This window comes from Myotis myotis, unplaced genomic scaffold (assembly GCF_014108235.1).
Source record: "Myotis myotis isolate mMyoMyo1 unplaced genomic scaffold, mMyoMyo1.p scaffold_m19_p_1, whole genome shotgun sequence".
Lineage (NCBI taxonomy): Eukaryota > Metazoa > Chordata > Mammalia > Chiroptera > Vespertilionidae > Myotis > Myotis myotis.
The window spans coordinates 97,082,102-97,103,706 of NW_023416313.1; the positions used below are offsets into that span (position 1 = coordinate 97,082,102).

The 21,605-nt window shown below is 40.7% G+C and overlaps 1 protein-coding gene across 1 annotated transcript in view; it reads right to left on the reverse strand.

Moving 5' to 3' along the window:
• Nucleotides 1-21,605, reverse strand: part of MALRD1 (MAM and LDL receptor class A domain containing 1) — a 628,376-nt gene that overhangs the window by 436,562 nt on the left and 170,209 nt on the right. Inside the window, exon 18 of the mRNA XM_036345532.1 lies at nt 8,512-8,599. Coding sequence (XP_036201425.1) covers nt 8,512-8,599 — 88 coding nt within the window. The remainder of the gene's footprint in view (nt 1-8,511; nt 8,600-21,605) is intronic.

Genomic DNA, 21,605 nt, shown 5'->3' on the forward strand with positions numbered 1-21,605 from the left:
TAAATTTGCCTACTTTCCCTAGAAATGTAATTAATCTTGCCTAAACATATTTTCTCAAGTATCTTTCTGGACCAGTTTTTGAATAAGAACCTATATAATCGAAGTATTGAAACAAAGGAAGAATGAACCATAGCTGGAAATGGATTTGAAAATTAAGTTCGAAACAACCAGAAGTTAGAAAATAAGAAAGAGTTGACATTGAAGAGCAAATGATGCTCTAAGATGAAGTGAAAAGAAACTAAATTTATGACATAAACACTATTGGAGAAAAATTAATAAAAGTTTGCCGTGAAAAAGCTTACTATTGGAGTCAACAATTTTGAATCAGGGTCATGGCAGAGGTAATGGAAAAAACAGAACAGATGTGAGAAATATTTTGGAGTTGGAGTCAGCTAGGTTTGCAAGTGAGCCAGTTTAAGAAGAAAGTCAAAGGATACAGTGGAATTCCAGGCCCTGATTGATAGAGAATACTGATATTGTTAAAAGAAAGAAGGACAGCATGGGAGAAAGAGGTTGATTTTGAGAAAATAAGTAAAAATAAAATAATCTTTTTAATCACTTTTAGTATAAAATAAAAGTTATAGGTAATGTACAAATCTATTCTTTAAAGATTAGGTCAATATTTTGTGTTTGTGTATATGTTTCTTAGTTTTTATTTGTTTTATTAACTAAGGAGAAAATGCTATAGATAATAAGTTTATACTTAAAGCAAATCAATGCCTGTAAATAAACCTACATGTAATGATCCCACCTCAGCAAACATGATATCACAAATAAAATAGTTCATCAAGAATAATATTTTTATTAAGAGCCTAATTTTTATCTTATGGCAAGATTACATCAAATTCCTTTATGAAAGCTATGGCTATAACAGGCTTTGTGGTTTCAACCCAAAGTTGCTTTTGTTATAAAGCCAACATTAAAACCACAAGGTTCAGACAGTTTTTAGAATTCCATATTTTTCTTCTGAAACTTGAACCAGAATATCAGGACTAATGGTCTGTAACCGATATTTCACATCTCTGCCTTTGTTTCTGGCAGCTCTTCTCACTCCACCTTGGGACCATCAGCCACAGAATGTATTCAACAGGATAATTGGAACTACAACCGTGTCAATGGTGACTGGTGTTTGTTCTCATTCTTTGTTGTTCTCTGCTGCCTGGGTCACAGGGTTTCTCGCTAATCTCAGAGTAGGAGGAGATTTGGGAAAATCTCTGGCCATGGATATCAGGCAAGCTAAGGTGAAAATCTCATTCCTGCCCTCAATTGTAAACTCTCCTCAAGGTCACTTGTGTTCCTTAAGTTTAATTTTGCACATCTGTAAAATTGAAATTGTACTCTTTTCATTTCTAGGTTAGTAGATGTAATGACCATTGTAATAGTGGTTAACATTATGGTCCAAAGAAGCAGACATCATATTCTGCCACTTTATCATAGCAGCTTATCTCCTTCTCAGTTTGCTCTATAAAATTGAGATAACAAATGCATCAACCCTATATTCAACATTCAAAATCCATTCACCAACAATGGACCAGACACTATTCTAGATGCTTAAAAGGTTATGGAATTATGTGAGATGATACATAGGTAGGTTGCATTATTGTGCCATTTTATATTCTCCATTCTTGCCAAGCTCCTGTCAGTGGAGACTACTTCCCTGTAACAATTTTAGACTCGTCCGCATGACTTGCTCTGACCAATGGACACAAGCAGACATGATGCATACCATGTCCCAGTAGAAGTTGTAAGTATGCTCTCTTTTTCCCACCCTCTTCCTTGACAACAGAATGGGTCATATAGGGACTTGGTCCTTCAGCCTTGGACCAGATACATAGGACACACAGAACAGAGCTACATAGCTTATAGCTACATAGAATGTTGCAGAACTATAAACAATAAATACATAGTTTTGATGTTGTTGTATACTAATCAACACTGAAAAACAAGAAATAAATGCTTGAGATTGGAAGTCAAGGAAAACTGACTGACATGACATAGTGTCTTGCATGTAGAAGTACTTTATATTTTAGCAATAATAATAAACTAAAATCCTATCTAATAAAAGAGAAACATGGTAATTAGCCGAAACTTTGCTACCCTTCCCATTGGCTAATCAGGGAGATATGCAAATTAACTGGCAACCAAGATGGCGGTCGGCAGCCAGGCAGCTGAAGCGAACAAGGAGGCTTGCTTGCTCCAGTGACAGAGAAAGCCAACATTCCCCGCCTGCCGCTGCTGGGCTCTGAGCTGCTCTTTAAGAAACATTGTTGGAGAACCAAGATGGCGGCATAGGTTAACGCCGGAGTTTGCTGCTTTGAACAACTACTTCAAAAGTGAAACCAAAAAACGGAAGGGACATCACCCAGAACCACAGGAACGCTGGCTGAGTGGAAGTCCTACAACTAGGAGGAAAGAGAAACGCATACGGACACTCAGAGGAGGCGCAGTGCTGAAGTCAAATTCTGAGGTGCGGAGTGCGCGGAGCGGGCTGGCGGCGGAGGGCGCGGTTGGCGTTTTCAATCGGGAGGGAGTCGCAGACTCTGAGCTCCAGATCCGGGCGAGTCTTTGGGGACCCAGACTCAAACGGGAGAAGCGGGACTGTCTGGCTTCGGTCAGAGAGAGTGCAGCTTTCTCTCCGAGCTTTGCAGCGGGTGCTGGGACTCAGAGAGGCAGAGCCCCTGGGGACAGGACTGAGAGCCGCCATAACTGCTCTCTCCGGCCCACCCTGTTGATCCTGTGCGACCCGCCCCGCCCAAGCCCTGCACACAGGCATTTGCCGGATAGCCTCAGGCAAACGCCAGATTAGCACCTCCCTAGAGGACAGAAGTTCTCTCACTGCTGACACAGCTGATTCTCATAGCCACTTGGCCTGGAGGTCAAACCCTCCCTGGAATTAGCTACAACAATCAAGATTTAACTATAAGACTGCGAACAAAGACCACTAGGGGGTGCACCAAGGAAGCATAACAAAATGCGGAGACAAAGAAACAGGACAAAATTGTCAATGGAAGATATAGAGTTCAGAACCACACTTTTAAGGTCTCTCAAGAACTGTTTAGAAGCCGCCGATAAACTTAATGAGATCTACAAGAAAACTAATAAGACCCTCGATCTTATATTGGGGAACCAACTAGAAATTAAGCATACACGGACTGAAATAACGAATATTATACAGACTCCCGACAGCAGACCAGAGGAGCGCAAGAATCAAGTCAATGATTTGAAATGCGAGGAAGCAAAAAACACCCAACCGGAAAAGCAAAATGAAAAAAGAATCCAAAAATGCGAGGATAGTGTAAGGAGCCTCTGGGACAGCTTCAAGCGTACCAACATCAGAATTATAGGGGTGCCAGAAGATGAGAGAGAGCAAGATATTGAAAACCTATTTGAAGAAATAATGACAGAAAACTTCCCCCACCTGGTGAAAGAAATGGACTTACAGGTCCAAGAAGCGCGGAGAACCCCAAACAAAAGGAATCCAAAGAGGACCACACCAAGACACATCATAATTAAAATGCCAAGAGCAAAAGACAAAGAGAGAATCTTAAAAACAGCAAGAGAAAGAAACTCAGTTACCTACAAGGGAATACCCATACGACTGTCAGCTGATTTCTCAACAGAAACTTTGCAGGCCAGAAGGGAGTGGCAAGAAATATTCAAAGTGATGAATACCAAGAACCTACAACCAAGATTACTTTATCCAGCAAAGCTATCATTCAGAATTGAAGGTCAGATAAAGAGCTTCACAGATAAGGAAAAGCTAAAGGAGTTCATCACCACCAAACCAGGATTATATGAAATGCTGAAAGGTATCCTTTAAGAAGAGGAAGAGGAAGAAAAAGGTAAAGATACAAATTATGAACAACAAATATGCATCTATCAACAAGTGAATCTAAGAATCAAGTGAATAAATAATCTGATGAACAGAATGAACTGTTGATTATAATAGAATCAGGGACATAGAAAGGGAATGGACTGACTATTCCTGGTGGGGAAAGGGGTGTGGGAGATGCGGGAAGAGACTGGACAAAAATCGTGCACCTATGGATGAGAACAGTGGGTGGGGAGTGAGGGCGGAGGGTGGGGCGGGAACTGGGAGGAGGGGAGTTATGGGGGGGAAAAAAAGAGGAACAAATGTAATAATCTGAACAATAAAGATTTAATTAAAAAAAAACAAAAAAAATAAATAAAATTAAATTAAAAAAAAAAAAAAAAAAAGAAACATTGTTACAAATATAGAAGCTAAACAATACCCCAGAAACCTGCTTTCAGTCAGCCGGAATCTCAGAGTTGGAGTCGCAACAAAGTTTCAAATACAGAAGGTAAACAAAGCACAGAAACCTGCTTTCAGCAGTCAAGGTCTGAGCTAAAGCTGGCTCTCAGATCCAGTGACAGCCATAGAACATAAATAAATCCCAGAATAAAAAAAAAAGGAAAAAAAGAGAGGCTGGGAGCTTCAGTCACCCGCCAGCCTGAAAACGGCCCTCAGCGCCTCACCCAGATAGGCCAGGCACCCCAGTGGGGAACCCCACCCTGAAGGGGGTGTGACCAGCTGCAAACAGCCATCATCCCCTTACCCAGGCTGGCCAGGCACCCAAGCGAGACCCCCACCCTGATCCAGGACACCCTTCAGGGCAAACCAGCCGGCCCCCACCCGTGCACCAGGCCTCTACCCTATCTAGTAAAAGGGTAATATGCCTCCCAGCACCAGGAGCAGCGGAGCAGCGAGGCCTCCCAGCACTGGGATCAGCGGAGCAGCGAGGCCTCCAGGCCTGGGATCAGCGGAGCCACAAGGCCTCCTAGCACCGGGATCAGCGAAGCAGCGAGGCCTCACTGCCCTTGTGTCAAGCGGAGCTGCCAGGCCTCCCAGCACCAGGATCAGGGGAGCAGCGAGGCCTCCTGACCCTTGGAGCAGCAAGACAGGGGGCAACGCCCAAACCCCCTGATCGCCCTGTGGCTCTGTGTGACAGGGGGCGGGGCCACAACCTCCTTATCCACTCTGCTCTGTTCGAGAAAGGGGAAGGTGCCCCAAACCCCTGATTGGCCCTGCTCTGTGGGTGACAGGGTGCGGCGCCCCAACCTCCCCATGGGCCCTGCTCTGTGTGTGACGGGGTGGAGCCGCAACCTTCCCATCGGCCCTGCCCTGAGTGTGACAGGGGGGAGTGCCCCAAACCCCTGATTGGCCCTGCTCTGTGGGTGACAGGGGGCGGCGTCCCAACCTTCCCATCGACCCTGCCTTGAGTGTGACAGGGGGCGGTGCCCCAACTCCCCAATCGGTCCTGCTCTGAGCCCAACCAGGGGCTGTGGGGCAGGAACCTAGGGATTGGGCCTGCCCTCTGCCACCTGGGAGTGGGCCTAAGCCAGCAGATCATTATCTCCCAAGGGGTCCCAGACTGTGAGAGGGCACAAGTGGGGCTGAGGGACACCCCCTCCCCCCGCCAGTGCACAAATTTTTGTGTACCGGGCCTCTAGTCTATATACATAAAAGGCTAATATGCAAAGTGTCCCCTCGGAAATTCGACCAGGAGACTGGGAATTCGATCGCTCACTATGACGTGTGCTGGCCACCGGGGGGCAGCATGGAAGGAGGGAAGGAAGGCCCCAACCAGCAGCCAGAGGCCCCAATCAGCCCTGATCGCTGGCCAGGCCTAGGGACGCTACCCATGCATGAATTTTGTGCACCGGGCCTCTAGTATATAATAATAGCATACACACACTTAAAATTATATAGATATCTTTCTATCCACCCATCTAACCAACAAATATTTATTGAGAACTACATGTATATATGCCAGATATTATTTAGGCTGCTAGAGATAAAGCAGTGAACAGGTAAAATTTATGCTCTCATAAAGATGACATTATTATGGGGGAAAGTAGAAATTTAAGTATAAGAGGGAGAGATGTTATAAAAAAATTAACAGGGAAAGGAGATAGAAAATATCAGATATGGAAGAGATCTGTGTGTCTGTAATTGTGTAGTGTTCAGAGATGGCTTTACTAAGGGAGACACCTTTGAGCAGAGATTAAAAAGAAGTAAAGAAGGGAGTCCAGGGGATATCTGGGGCAAGAGGGAAAAGCAGGTGTAAAAGGGGTGGGGTAGTCAAGGATTAGTTAAGAGGCCTTATAACTGAGAGAAGTTAGAGGCACTCTGGTGAAAGGTGAAGTCAGAGAGGAATAAGGGAGCCAGTCATTTATTCCTTGGAAGCTATTGGAAGAAGTTCGGCTTTTTTTGCTCCAAAAGAGATAGGATGGTCCTGAGAAAACATGACATTATCTATGTTTTAAAAAGTCATTCTGGCTGCTGTTTTGAGGATAGTTTATATGGCTTAAGGGTAAAAGCAAGCAGATCACTTAAAAAGCAATTGTAATAATCCAGTCAGAGACAATGGTAGCTTGAATCAAGGGGAGAACAGTGAGAGCCATGAGAAGTAGTGAACTCTGGATATATCTGAAGCTAGTGGCTGACCAGATTTGTTAATGAGGAATACGTACCTAGAAATAAACATATTTGTTGAGATAGAGAGGCACGGAAGAAGGGCAAAATTGAGGGGCAAGTGGTAATCAAGAATTTACTTTTAGACATTGAGAGTGAGGGTAAACTTGTTCAATTCTGATTTTCTTCTTGCTGGCCTTCCAGAGAGGGATTTGGCTTTCTGCCAAGTCTATGGGAACCACTGCACAGAGTGGTTACGGTAATTAATCCTTCCAGAATGATGAGGTGAAGGATCAAAGCTGTGTCCCCTTGTTACAAGGAAAATAATTGGAGCCCAGCCCTCTGATTATGTCTGGGGAGGGGCTGGTGCTCTCCTGCCCAATAATGTTTGCTGACAGAGCAGGGCTGCCGTTGAGCTTTCAGCACATGGCAATGCTTTCTACATGGATTTTTGCTGTTGCTTTTTAAATACCCAGCCTCTGATCATGCAAAAAATATATATATATATTATGCTCTCCCTTGTCACCTATTTTAAGAGCCTCCAGCCTCACTGTCAAAATCATCCTCCAAGAACTTGATATCCATTCCGACTGGATCAGTAAGCACAGACTAGACTGAGTTTCCACTGGGGTGTGTTTGTTTTAGGTGCTTCCCTAGCTATCTTTGAGATTCCTATAAGAAATCTAAATTGAAATGTTGAGTAGGTGGTTAGCATATAAGTCTACAGTTCAAGGAAAATGTTGAGAATAGAGATATACAGGGTGGGGCAAAAATAGGTTTACAGTTGTGAGTATATGAAACAGAGCTTTCTTGTATTATTATTTATTAACTAGAGGCCCGGTGCATGAATTCATGCATGGATGGGGTCCGGCCGGCCCAGCCCCAATCAGGGCAGATTGGGGCCAGGTCTGTTGGAAGGAGGAGATGGTGGGAGGTTGGCCTACCAGCCCACCCCAATGAGGCCCAATCTGGGCCAGGTCTGCTGAGGAGAGGAGCAGAGGGCAATTGGCTGGCGGGCCCCGCCCCCAATTGGGTTGGGTGGCCGATTGGGGTAAGGCCAGCCATGGGGTGGGGCTGTGGGTGGTGGGCCAGCCAGCCCCGCCCCCAAATGAGGTAGAGGGGGGCCGATTGGGGGCCAGTAGCCTGGGGAGGGGCCATGGGTGTTTGGCTGGCCAGCTCTGCCCCTGATCAGAGTGGGGGGGCCAATTGGGGGAAGAGCTGACTGGGGGTAGGGACTGTGGGCTGATCAGGGTGGTGGGGGCCCACTGGGAGTGGGGCCAGCCAGGGGGACAGGCTGCAGGAGGTTGGCTGGCCGGCCCCGCCCCTTATGGTGGTGGTGGGGCAATCAGGGGTGGGGCCAACCAGGGGGAGGGGCTGCAGGCCAATTGCAGTGGTGCGGGCCCATTGAGTGTGGGGCTGGCTGGTGGGGAGGGGCTACAGGAGATTGGCCGGTAGCCCCCCCCCAATCCAGCCAGTGTGCTGGCCACAGTGGACGTCATAGCTACTGTCAGTCCAGTTGTTATGACATTCTGGTAGCTGGTTTTTTATATAGAGAGATTATTGTACTATTTTCCAGACAAACGATTATATGGGAAATATGTATGAGTTCATTAATGGAAAATCTACAACATGGAGAGAAAATAATTGAAACCAATCCTTAGGAAAATATAAGGTGTAGCCTGAGAATAAAACATCTCTGAAGGTAACTGAGAGGTTAATAAAGTCTCCAAAAAATTGTAATTACAAGGCAAACAATTTGGTTACTAAAACCCCTCAAATATAATGAAATTACAGTTTAACTTCAGACATGATTTCCTAGTATTTTTCATGTGATGAGACATGAACACAACTGATCCAAACCTTTTTACCATTTTCACAAAGATTTTAAGGGTAATTACTAGCAAAGATTTACAATAATCTCTTCCAGGGTTAATATATTTGAGAGTATACAATTGAGGGTATTTTGGAATATTTGTTGACATGAAATGCTGATTTCATTGGGCAGTACATACTGTTGGCAGGTTTTTCAGTAAGTAGGTTTGAAAATAGTCATATATTAAAATATTCTTTCTTACCAGGATAGAGGGTACAGTCCATAAAAGACAAATCATCAATTGCAATGTCTCCCGTGAAGCCATCTCCCACTGAAGCCTCCACCAAAATCTAAGAAAAATAGAAGAAATTTATTGTCATTCTAAAGGAAACTAATTTATGAAATCCAATAGCTAAAAAAGAATTCAGAATTTACCTAAAGAAAACTCTCTTCTGAACCATTAAGAAATATTTTACTTAATGCCTTATGAAGACAGTAAGAGTATTCATAAGTAGCATCTTGCCTCTACCTGAATAATCCCAGTCACAAGAAGCTCCTCACTGCCCTGAGCCTATGGAAGCCAAGAAGCCCATGTCAGATTGATATCTACTTCCCTATAATTTTCTACCACTATTTCTACACTTGCCCTATTGTCCTTTGGTCCTTTAAGTATTTGAAGGCAAATTATTGTCCCCTTTTCCCACCTTTGCCCTAAAGTTCACATGTTTCCAAGGTTAGACTTCTTCATCCTTTGAGAAATCCAATTTGCTGCCAGAGGTACTTGGTAGAATGTACATATTGAAGAGCTTTAAATTTTTTCTCACAACGACCTTATTCTGTAACAATTTATGAAACTGGCTAATCGTTATTAGATCTCCTTCTGAACCACATTAATCACAGTGAACCCAGATGACATCTGTGCTTTCACAGGAGCTGCAATTCCACCAAAAATCTAGTAAAATGTGAAATACTGACAAACCACTGCAGTGTATGGCAGGTTGTGATTAGGGCTGAGATTTACTGTAATAGAATTAATCATGATAAATTATTTTAATACTTATGCAAATATGTTGAATACTTACTAGGAATCCAGCTATAATTTAATAATGAACTTCAAGTAAACTCAAACTGTAAAAACATGTTCTCTTTTTCCACTATTAGATGAATATATGTTTCTATTTCATTTTTCCTCACAAATGATATATGTGGGAGTAGAAATTTTAGTTCATTTTTTAAATTATAAAAATCGAAAGTTATCTCATATATTGTTTATTGATTAGTTCATTGTTTTAGTTAAAGTTTTAAAAGGTCAAATTAATGACCTCAAGCCTCTTGACATCTTCTTCCAACTTCCCAGTCTTTCTTGAGAACTACCAGATTTCCTCCCTGATTTGTTGCTAAGGGACTTAATGTGGGAAAGGTTGATGCGTCTACAAATGGGTAAATATAGTCCACCTGATACTGCTAGAGGAACATTTAACAGTGGTATGCAGGAAGTGTCCCACTGCTTTACAAAGGCTCACACCAAATATAAAAGGCACTCTCCTTTTTACCACCAGCAGGATTCAAAGAAATTAATAGGCAGATAAAAATACTTTGTACAAAATCATACAACTATTCTAATAAACAAAAAGAATTGAGCAGTACATACTGTTAAAATATATTGTTGTTTTGTAGAAAATAAGACTGAAGTTGGGTAAACAAGAGGAAAAAGTTATAAGAAAAGACCAATTAATTACTAATACATTTCTTGGATCATTCTGTATCTATCTCACTGCAGTACCATATAGAATATGCTAACAGAAGGCTCACAGGTGGAACAAAAAAGAAAAACTAAGATATATAGAAATAAACACTATTGACTTGGCTATCCAGCTTATGATTATCTTAATTAATTCATGAGACAAGATAGAGAATTGATATCAGAATTCCAAAATTAATTTTAATTAAAACTTATTGGGGTGATATTGGTTAATTAAATTATATAGATTTCAAGTGTACAATTCTATGACACATCATCTGTATATTGCAGTGTTTACCACCCAAAGTCATATCTTCTTCCATCACCATATATTTGACCCCCTTTACCCTTTACTACCACCACCCCATACCCCTTCCCTCTGATAACCACCATACCGTCATCTGTGTCTATGAGTTTTTGTTTGTTTGTGTTTCTTGTTTGTAAATTTGTTCCAAAGTCTATAAAAAGCATACCTGTGCATATAAATATCTGTAAGATTATTTTAGGATATATACACATATTTAGTTCCATTCAAATGTCTGGGATCAACTGTTCCAAAGTATTCCTTTTGTTAAAATATTGGTCATTTGTAAAAATTACAAATTTTCTCATTTGTGGGCCACACCCAGTAAGCAGCATTTCTGAGTGGATACTGTCTACATGGGCTTATTTGCATTGGAGTTTATTTCATATCATATGGAAAGCATTGCTTCTGTCAGCATCCCGTGCTAATGGGAAGACAGCTGAAATAGTCTAAGGCAAAGGACAGTTGGGTCTTGCTGTAAGGCACAATTTAATCATAATGTTCACCAAAATATCTTCAACTTCCTACTCCTCTAAATGGTAGCATTCTTAAGAAAAAGTGAACAATGGTTTCAAGATGAGATACTAAAAATGTCAATTTGTATATATAATTGCAGCCTTTTTTGGATATTTGATATTTGATAACAAATCACATCTTTAGAAAAATTTATGAATGTTGAGGCTTAATTCTATTTTTAATCTATATTTAATTTAGTTTTGTAAAAGGCTTTGTAAAGTATCCTAAGAAATTAGTCCTAAGAAAATAATTACAAAGAGAGTGAAACCAAGTTCTGGAAAATTTACTTTCACTTCTGGTGGTTTTCCCAGAATAAATAGAAGGATATTCAATTATAAACATTGTAAGATAGCATTGCAATTCTGAAAATTAGGGAAGCCAAATTTTACTCCTAAATTTCACTAGTATCTTACCGAATGACTTAAAGAAAAATTCCAGTTTGGTCTAAATGGCCTGGATTATCTGTAAAGGTCAATTCTACTTGCATTAGAACTATTGTTAGCTTGGAAACTTTATAAAGTAACCTAGCTCTTCTAAGCTGTTTTTTTTTCATGAGCTACCTCATGCTCAAATAAATATGGAATGGCCTTGTCAACTACATTGAAACTTTTAGGTCTAATATAACTAAAGACTCAAATATTAATAAGGTTCTAGAGCAGTGGTTCTCAACCTTCCTAATGCCGCGACCCTTTAATACAGTTCCTCATGTTGTGGTGACCCCCAATTTCACTGCTACAAATTGAACATAATTAAAGCATAGTTATTAATCACAAAACAATATGTAATTATATATGTGTTTTCCGATGGTCTTAGGCGACCCCTGTGAAAGGGTCGTTCAACCCCCAAAGGGGTCGCGACCTACAGGTTGAGAACCGCTGCTCTAGAGACTCACCTCAAATCATTCTTTAAGGAAACTCTGAGTTATTGACTAAAAATTTTAAATAATATGGAATCTATTGTCATAATACATTTAACAAAATTTAGTCATAATTTTTATCAAACTACAATTTCCTATCTGTATTTTTGTGGGATATGTATATGTGTGTGTGTGTGTTTTGTAGGCTCTATTAATTCATAATATAGAAAAATAGAATTAATTCAACTTGTTAACTATGTTAGCCAGAATGTATTTGAAAAAGAATACAAAATTTCAGCATACTATATCAATGTTTAATATAATACATCTCAGAAAGACTCAAATGAAAGGAATTCTCATTTAAAATTTATAAAAGCTTATCCTGTGCAGAGAAACTGGAAGTCCAATGTACTGCTGGTGAGAATTCAAAATGGTACAGCCACCTTGGAAAATGATTTGGCAACTTCTTATAAAATTAAACACATTTCCATATGATGTTGCAATCCCACATGTAGGTAGTTTACTCAAGAGAAATAATACATGTCCAAATAGAAACCTGTTCACAAAGTTTACAGAAGCTTTGCTTATGATGTCTAAAATTTGGAAACAACCCAAATATCCCTTAATTAGTAAATAGATAATGGAAATTGTGGTAGATATAGACAATGGAATACCATCCTATATAATAAAAGCCTAATATACTAAGTGTCCATTAGGCCAAAAGTCTATATACTTTATCAACCCATTTATATAACATGCTAGAAAAAGGAGAATTATAGGAAAAGAAATCAGATTAGTGTTGCCAAGGGCTCAAAGGAGGGAGAGGGAATTGACTACATAGAAGAATGGAGAATGTGGAATGATGAAAATATTTTCTATCTTGGTTGTGTCAGTGGTTACACAGATGTCGTTTGTTGAAATGTATAGAACTGTTTCCCTAAACATGATGGATTTTACTTATATAAATTATACTTCAATATATAAAAAACATTTATTCTATACTTATTGCCATAAGTCATCAACACTCAGATATTACTTTTACTTTTGTTTAAATTGCTAACTTAATGCATGGCATTTGATAGTCAGTATATAGTAATCTCAAGTATTACTATTTTTCATTCAGTATGAAAAATCTTCTCCTATTATCCACTAATAATTTTCCAGAGAACAGATATTTTTGTTTTCTCTTCTACTTCCTAATTGTGTCAACTTATTTTCATTTGGCATTCCATAATTAAAAATGCAGAAAAAAATGAAAATGAAAGACATTATAAAAACTCTCTTTAGCCTATTTTGACAATTTACTATAAGCTGAAGTAGAAAAATTCCTATAAATATATTCACACAAGTATCCAATATTTGATTGTATAAGATATAACTTAGAGTGCTCCTAGAAAGTCAGCTTAGAACCTCAAACTTTTTAGGCTAATACTTAAGAAAATATTTGCTTGATTAAACATTAAACGAGTTTCAATCATCTTTGGAATTACTTTATATAACCCTGAGGCCAATCTCTGTGAAATGAAACTTAGAATTTTGTCTGATAAATTTTGTTTCTAATTCTATGTGCATAATAATTAGTTTTTAGTTATTACACCATATATATGAACAGCACTTATTATTAAACATGAGCCGTAAGAGCCATATGTAACCTATACATACACTGAGCAGAGAAATGAATACAAGAAAATATAACACTTGTAAACATATATACACCCAATATAGGAGCACCCAAGTGCATAAAAAGCTCTCTTTTTTATTGTTTAAAGTATTACAAATAGTAGTACATATGTCTCCTTTTTCCCCCATGACCTCCGCCTGGCCTCCCCCACCCCCGGCACATGCCCTCAACCCCTCCCCGCTAGTCTTTGTGTCCATTGGTTATGCTTATATGCATGCATACAAGTCCTTTGTTTGATCTATTACCTCCCCCTAAAAAAAAAAAAAAAAAGCTCTTGACTCTTGATGGATTTTAAGGGAGAGATTAACAATAATACAGTCATAGTAGGGGACTTTAACAGCCCACTGACATCATTGGATAGATCTTCCAGACAAAAAATTAGCAAGGAAACAGAGACCTTAAATGACACACTAGATCAGGTGTATCTAACCAATATTTATGGAACATTTCACCCCAAAGCAACAAAATATACTTCTTCTCAAGTGCACATGGAACATTTTCAAAGATATACCACATGTCAGGGTACAAAACAAGTCTATATACATTCAAGAAGATTGATTTAATACTAAGCATCTTCATGGATCACAATGACCTGAAGTTAGAATTTAACTACAATAAAAACATTCAAATACACGGAGGCTAACTAGCATGTTATTAAACAATGAATGAGTTAACAATGAGATCAAGCAAGAAATTAACTATTTCCTGGAAACAAATGAAAATGAACATACAACCACCCAAAACCTATGGGACATGGCAAAAGTAGTCCTGAGAAGAAAGTTCATAGCACTACAGGCCTACCTCAAGAAACAAGAAAAGGGACCAATAAACTATCCACGCCTACAACTAAAGGAATTAGAGGAAGAACAGCAAGAAAATCCCAGAGGAAGTAGAAGGAAAGATCAGAGCAGAAGTAAATGACAGACAAAAAAAAAAAAAAAAAAAAAAAGAAGAAAAAAACAGTACAAAAGACCAATAAATCCAAGAGCTGGTTCTTTGAAAAGATAAACAAGACTGATTAATCCCCTAGACTAGCCGTGGGCAAACTACAGCCCACGGACCGAATCCAGCCAGTTTGAAATGAATAAAACTAAAAAAAAAAAAGACCGTACCCTTTTATGTAATGATGTTTACTTTGAATTTATATTAGTTCACACAAACACTTCATCCATGCTTTTGTTCCGGCCCTCCGGTCCAGTTTGAGAACCCATTGTGGCCCTTGAGTCAAAAAGTTTGCCCACCCCTGCCCTAGACAGACTACAAGAAACAAAGAGAAAGGACCCAAATAAATAAAATCATAAATGAAAAAGGCGATATAACAATGGACACCACAGAAATACAAAGGATTGTTAAAAAATACTATGAACAACTATATGCCTGGACAACCTGGGCAAAATGGACAAATTCCTAGAAACATACAATTTTCAAAAACTCAATCAGGAAGAATCATAAAATCTGAGTAGACTAATAACAACTGATGAAATTGAAGCAGTAATTCAAAAACTCCCAACAAACAAAGCCCTGGCCTGGATGGCTTCACTAGAGAGTTTTACTAAATATTCAAAGAACAACTAACATCTATCCTCCTCAAACTATTCTGAAAATTCCAAGAGGAAGGAACACTTCCAAGCTCTTTTTTCAAAGCCAGAATTATCCTAATTTCAAAACCAGATAAAGACACTACAAAGAAAATCACAGGCCAATATCCCTGATGAACATAGATGCTAAAATCCTCAATATAATATTAGCAAATCAAATCCAGCAATATATTAAAAAGATCATACACTGTGATCAAGTGGGATTTATTCCGAGGATGCAAGGCTGGTACAATATTCACAAATCGATAAATGTGATACATCACATAAACAAACTAAAATATAAAAACTACATGATCAGGCCTAGCTGGTTTGACTCAGTGGGTAGAGCATCGGCCTGCAGACTGAAGGGTCCAGGGTTCGATTCTGGTCAAGGGCACATGCCTATTGATCTCCAGGAGGGGGCATGCAGGAAGCAACCGATCAATGATTCTCTCTCATCACTGATGTTTCTATCTCTCTCACCCTCTTCCTCCCTCTCTGAAATCAATAAAAATATATTTTTAAAAATGTATTAAAAAAACACATACACATGATCATATCAATAGATACAAAAAAAGCATTCAACAAAATACAGCACCCTTTTTTGATAAAAACTCTCAGTAAAGTGGGAATAGAGGGATCATACTTCAACATAATAAAGGTATATATTACACACCTATGGCCAATATAATACTCAGTAGGCAAAAACTAAAAGCATTTCCCTTAAGAACAGGAATAAGACAAGGATATCCACTTTCACCACTTTTCTTCAACATAGAATAGGCAGTCCTCGGATTACATCGGACTTGACTTACGTCATTTCGTGGTTACGTCGCCATCTCCCATTTATTTATAAAAAAAAAAAGTTCCGTCATTTCGACGTATGTACATATATGCTTTATGTTTTTTATTATTTATTTACCACAAGTAAAAGTCAGGAATTATCTTTCTTTTAAATATTTTTTTTACTGTTTCACTTCATTACTGCTGTGTATGTGCTCCATGAGAGTGACGTAGGTGCTTATGTAGGTAGGTTCCAACTTACGGTGAAAATCGAGTTACGTTGCACCATAAGAATGAATCTCCGTTGTAACCTGAGGACTGCCTGTACTGAAAATCCTAACACAGCAATCAGAAAAGAAGAAGAGCTAAAAGGCATCCAAATGGGAAAGGAGGAAATAAAACTGTCATTATTCACAGATGACATATTGTACATAGAAAACCCTAAAGACTCCACCAGGAAACTACTAGACTTAAGAAATGAATTTGGCAAGGTAGCAGGATACAAATTCAACATCCAGAAATCAATGGCATTTTTTATACACCAATAATGAACTCTCAGAAAGAGAAACTAAAAAAGCAATCCCATTTACCGTTGCAACAAAAAAAAAAATTAAGATACTTAGGAATAAATTTTACCAAGGAGATAAAAAACCTGCACTTGGAAAATTTTAGGACATTGATAAAAGAAATAGAGGAAGATACAAATAATTGGAAGTGCATACCATGTTCATGGATTGGAAGAATTAATATTATTAAAATATGTATACTATCCAAAGCAATCAATAGACTCAAGGCAATCCCTAATAAAATACCAATGGTATACTTCACAGAGCTAGAACAAATACTCCAAAAATCTATATGGAGCCATAAGGGACCCCAAATAGCTGCAGCAATCTTGAGAAAGAAGAATGAAGTAGGAGGGTTCACAATACCAGATATCAAACTATATTACAAAGCCATTATAACCCAAACCTGCCTGGTAACAGTACAAGAACAATGGATAAGAACAAAGAACCCATAAATTGACCCACACCATTATGGTCAATCAATATTTGACAAAGGAGGCAAGAACATACAATGAAGTAAAGACAGTCTCTTCAACAAATGTTGCTGAGAAAAATGGACAGACACATGCAAAACAATGAAACTAGACCACCAACTTACACCATACACAAGAATAAACTCAAGATGGGTAAAAGACTTAAATATAAGGCATGAAACGATAAAAATCTTAGATGAGAACATAGGCAGTAAAATATCAGACATCTCACATAGCAATATGGTTATGGATACATCTCCTAGGGCAAAGGAAACTAAGAAGAAAATAAACAAATGGGACTACATCAAAATAAAAAACTTCTGTACAGCAAAACAAACAAACAAACAAAAAACAACCATGGTCAAAATGAAAAGGGAACCCACTGTTTGGGAGAACATATTTGCCAATGATACATTTGGTAAGGTGTTAATATCCAAAATATATAAAGCACTCATACAACTCAACAAAAGAAAGACAAACAATTCAATTAAAAAAAAATGGGCAGAAGGTCTGAATAGATATTTCTCCAAAAAGAACGTACAAATGGCCAAGAAACATATGAAAAAATGCACAAAGTCACTAATCATCAGAGAAATGCAAAATAAAACCACAATGAGATATCACTCACACCTGTCAGAATGGCTATCATCAAACAATCAACAAATGACAAGTGCTGACAACGATGTGAAGAAAATACTAGTAATACTAATTCACTGCTGGTAGGAATGCAGATTGGTGCAGCCACTATGAAAAACGATATGGCGTCTCCTCCAAAAATTAAAAATGGAACTGCCATTTGACCCAGGATCCCACTTCTGGGAATATATCCTAAAAAACCAAAACACCTATTAGAAAAAATATATGTACCCTTATGTTCATAGCAGCATTATTTACAACTAGAGGCCTGGTGCACGAAATTCGTGATGGAGGGGGTGTGTGACCCTCAGGCCAGCCTGCACCCAGCCTGGGACCCCTCAAAGGATGTCTGACTGCCCATTTAGGCCCTATTCCAGTGGGACGACCAGGGGGCAGTTGGACATCCCTCTCATAATCCAGGACTGCTGGCTCCCAACCGCTCGCCTGCCTGCCTGCCTGATTGCCCCTAACTGCTTCTACCTGCCAGCCTGATCACCCCCTAACCACTCCCCTGCCAGCCAAATCAATGCCTAACTGCTCCCCTGCTGGCCTGATTGCCCCTAACTGCCCTCCTCTGCCGGCCTGGTCACCCCTAACAGCTCTACCCTGCTGGCCCGGTCCCCCCTCCCACAACCGGCTCAATCACCCCCACGGTCCTCCCCTGCAGGCCTGGTCCCCCCCAACTGTCCTCTCCTGTAGGACTGGACCCCCCCAAATGCCCTCTCCTGCTGCCCGGTCACCCCTAACTTCCCTCCCTTGCCAGCCTGGTCACCCCTAACTGCCCTCCCCGCCGGCCCAATAGCCCCTAACTTTCCTCCCCTACCGGCCTGGTCACCCCTAACTATCCTCCCCTGCAACCTGGTCATCCCCAACTGCCCTCCGCTGCAGGCCTGGTCACCCCAACTGCCCTCCCCTGCAACCTGGTCATCCCCAACTGACCTCTGCTGCTGGCCTTGTTGCCCCCAACTGCCCTCCCCTGCTGGCCTGGTTCCCCCCAACTGCCCTCCCCTGCAGGCCTAGTCTCCCCCAACTTCCCTCTGCTGCTGGCCTGGTCACCCCCAACTGCTCTCCCCTGCTGGCCCAGTCACCTCTAATTGCCCTCCCCTGAAGGCCTGGTTGCCCCCAACTGCCCTCCCCTGCAGGCCTGGTCCCCCCCCCCAACTTCCATCCCCTGCTGACCTGGTCGCCCTCAACTGCCCTCCCCTGCTGACCTGGTCACCCCCAACTACCCTCTCCTGAAGGCCTAATCACCCCCACTGCCCTCCCTTGTAGGCCTAATCCCTCTCTACTGCCCTCCCCTGCTGGCCATCTTGTGTCCACATCGGGGTGGCCCTCTTGTGTGTTGGAGTGATGGTCAATTTGCATGTTACTCTTTTATTACATAGGATAGCTAAGATTTGGAAATAGCCCAAGACCCCATTAGCAGATAAATGAATAAAAAAGCTGTGGGACATTTACATTAGGGAACATTACACAGCTGAAAAAAGGGATATTTTATCTTTGGGACAGCATGGATGCACCTGGAAAATATTATGCTAAGTGAAATAAGCCAATCTGAGAAAGACAAATATCACATGATCTCAGTTATTTGTAGAATCTAATGAATTAAATGAATTGACCAACAAAAGAAGACCCAAAGAGAAAAGATAAAGCAAAGAACTTGTATACTTACTAGAGGCCCCAATTCGTGCATGGGTGGGGTTGGGGGGGGGGCGATCAGGGCTGGTGCCACCTGGGGGGAGGGGCTGTGGGAGGTTGACTGGCCAGTGGGAGAGGCTGCAGGAGGTTGGCTGGCTGGCCCTGCCCTCTGCAATGTGCATCATTGCGATTAGTCATTCCAGTCGTCTGGTCGCTTAGGGTTTTATATATACAGATATGCATAGCCCATGGACACAGGCAATAGACAAACCAAAGACGTTATATACTTATATGCATAGCCATGGACACTGGTAGTGAAGCCCCGGGAGGGTGGGTAGGGGCTTGGAGGAAATAGGTAAAGGGGGACGGGATATATCTGTAATACTATCAATAATAAAAACATAGTTTCTAAAAATTTAGTACAAGTAGAGGTGACATAAAATGCTGGGACAGATAAGAAGGTCAAGTACTATAAAAGGATTACTTAAAAGAAAAAATTCTGATGTCTACCTTATCTGACTTCCTATTACGGAAAAAAAAAAAAATCATGGCAAAATTTGGTTGATTTGATTTCTTTTGCATGATTTTGTATTTCTTCTTACTTAATATATGGTTTGCGCCATAACCGGTTTGGCTCAGTGGACAGAGCGTCGGCCTGTGGACTGAAGGATCCCAGGTTCGATTCCGGTCAGGGGCGTGTACCTGGGTTGCGGGCACATCTCCAGTAGGGAGTGTGCAGGAGGCAGCTGATCGATGTTTCTCTCTCATCAATGTTTCTAACTCTCTATCTCTCTCCCTTCCTCTCTGCAAAAAATCAATAAAATATCTTTAAAAAATATATATATGAGTGCCCACATTGCCATTGTGTCAAGTATTTACATGGTTATCGAGGAGAAAAAATGTGTGCCTGTCCTTGAGTACAGTGGGGCCTTGACTTACGAGTTTAATTCGTTCTGTGACGGAGCTCGTAACTCAAATTACTCGTATGTCAAATCATAAAGTGAATGAGTGAGACACGTGATGCTGGGCTGATGTTGTGGCGTTCACTGTGACATTCTCTGCACCAACTAGCGGTGGGGTATCTGAAGCTGGCTCATAACCCAAATTTTAGCTCACAACTCAAAGCAAAAATTCGGCCGAGAGACAGCTCATATCTCGAAAAACTCGTTAGTCAGGACGCTCATAAGTCAAGGCCCCACTGTATCTCATCTTCTAGGACAGAAAAACACCTAAGTGGTAACACCCTGGCTCTCAGAGTTTAGTTTGTCCCAAACAGTGATTTCAAGTCAAACAGGTTGCCAATATTTTAGAAGTGGGATGTTTTATAAGAAGACTGTTGTAATTGCAACCATCCCTGTGACAACCTGTTATACACAATTCTAAAGCTGTCAGTTACCAAATATTATTTTATACCTATTTCTCCCAATTCATATCTTTTTCCTGGTTCCCATAGGCATTTGGGTTTGCAATTCCTTGTGCATATTCCCTCAGGAATTGTAAAGGGTCTGAGATTTTACCCTACTCACAAGCTAACAAGTTAGCCTGCCACTGTTTTTTAGACATATACTGGCAGAAGACACCGGATTTTTACTTAGAGAGACAGCAGAAAGCATCAGCCCAAAAAATGCCTTCCATTGGTTCCCATATTTCCACAGGACAACATGATGAAGGCCAGATGTTTTCCTGAACATGCAGTGGGTTGCACCAGAGAACAGGAAACCCTGACATCTGCTTACCTTCTGAGAGAGAAAGAAGAGAAGAGAGGAGGGGGGAAGGAACAGAGAGAGAGAAGGTGCTTACTTTGAAACATAAGCACATATTTCAGGGTAAACACCCATTTCTAAGAGGTTAAACTGTGCAGAACACAAGAAATCCATAAAGAACCATCTCCTGAAACTAATCCTATATGATAAAAACCTAATATGCAAATTGACCAAATGGCAGAACAACGGATCATTATGATGCACACTGACCATCAGGGGCAGATGCTCAATACAGTAGCTTCCCCCAGCCTGTAGGCCCCAGGCTACCAAGGCGAGTGCCAGCGGGGGGGCCCCCAATTGCCCTGCCAGTCACCCTGCAGAGGGAGGCAACTGGCGATGGTGGCAGGGGATGGGGCCAGCGAACGGGCGGCGCCAGGCCATCCAAGGCAAGTGCTAGTGGGAGCCCCCTGATCACCCTACCAGTCGCCCCACAGATCATCCCTGATCACCAGCCAGGCCTAGGGACCCCATCCATGCACAAATTTGGTGCACCGGGCCTCTAGTACAAAAAATAACATTAAATGTAAAAAAGTCAAAAAATTTAAAAAGTATATAAAATAAAATAAAAAATTTTCTCCCAACAGTGCAGATGAATGGTGCTACATTGCTGATATATTTAAATTTGTAGAAGAACCATACACCTTAATGTATATGTAAATTGAAATGTTTACATCAATTCAGCCTTCTTTCCTCTACCATAATACCTCATTCTATAACACTCTGAACTGAATGAGTCTGATTTGTTAGTCTTTCAGAGAAGGCCACACACCTGTGCCTGGACAATCTCCTTTCCACCCACAATTTTTTTTTCCCCATCAGAGT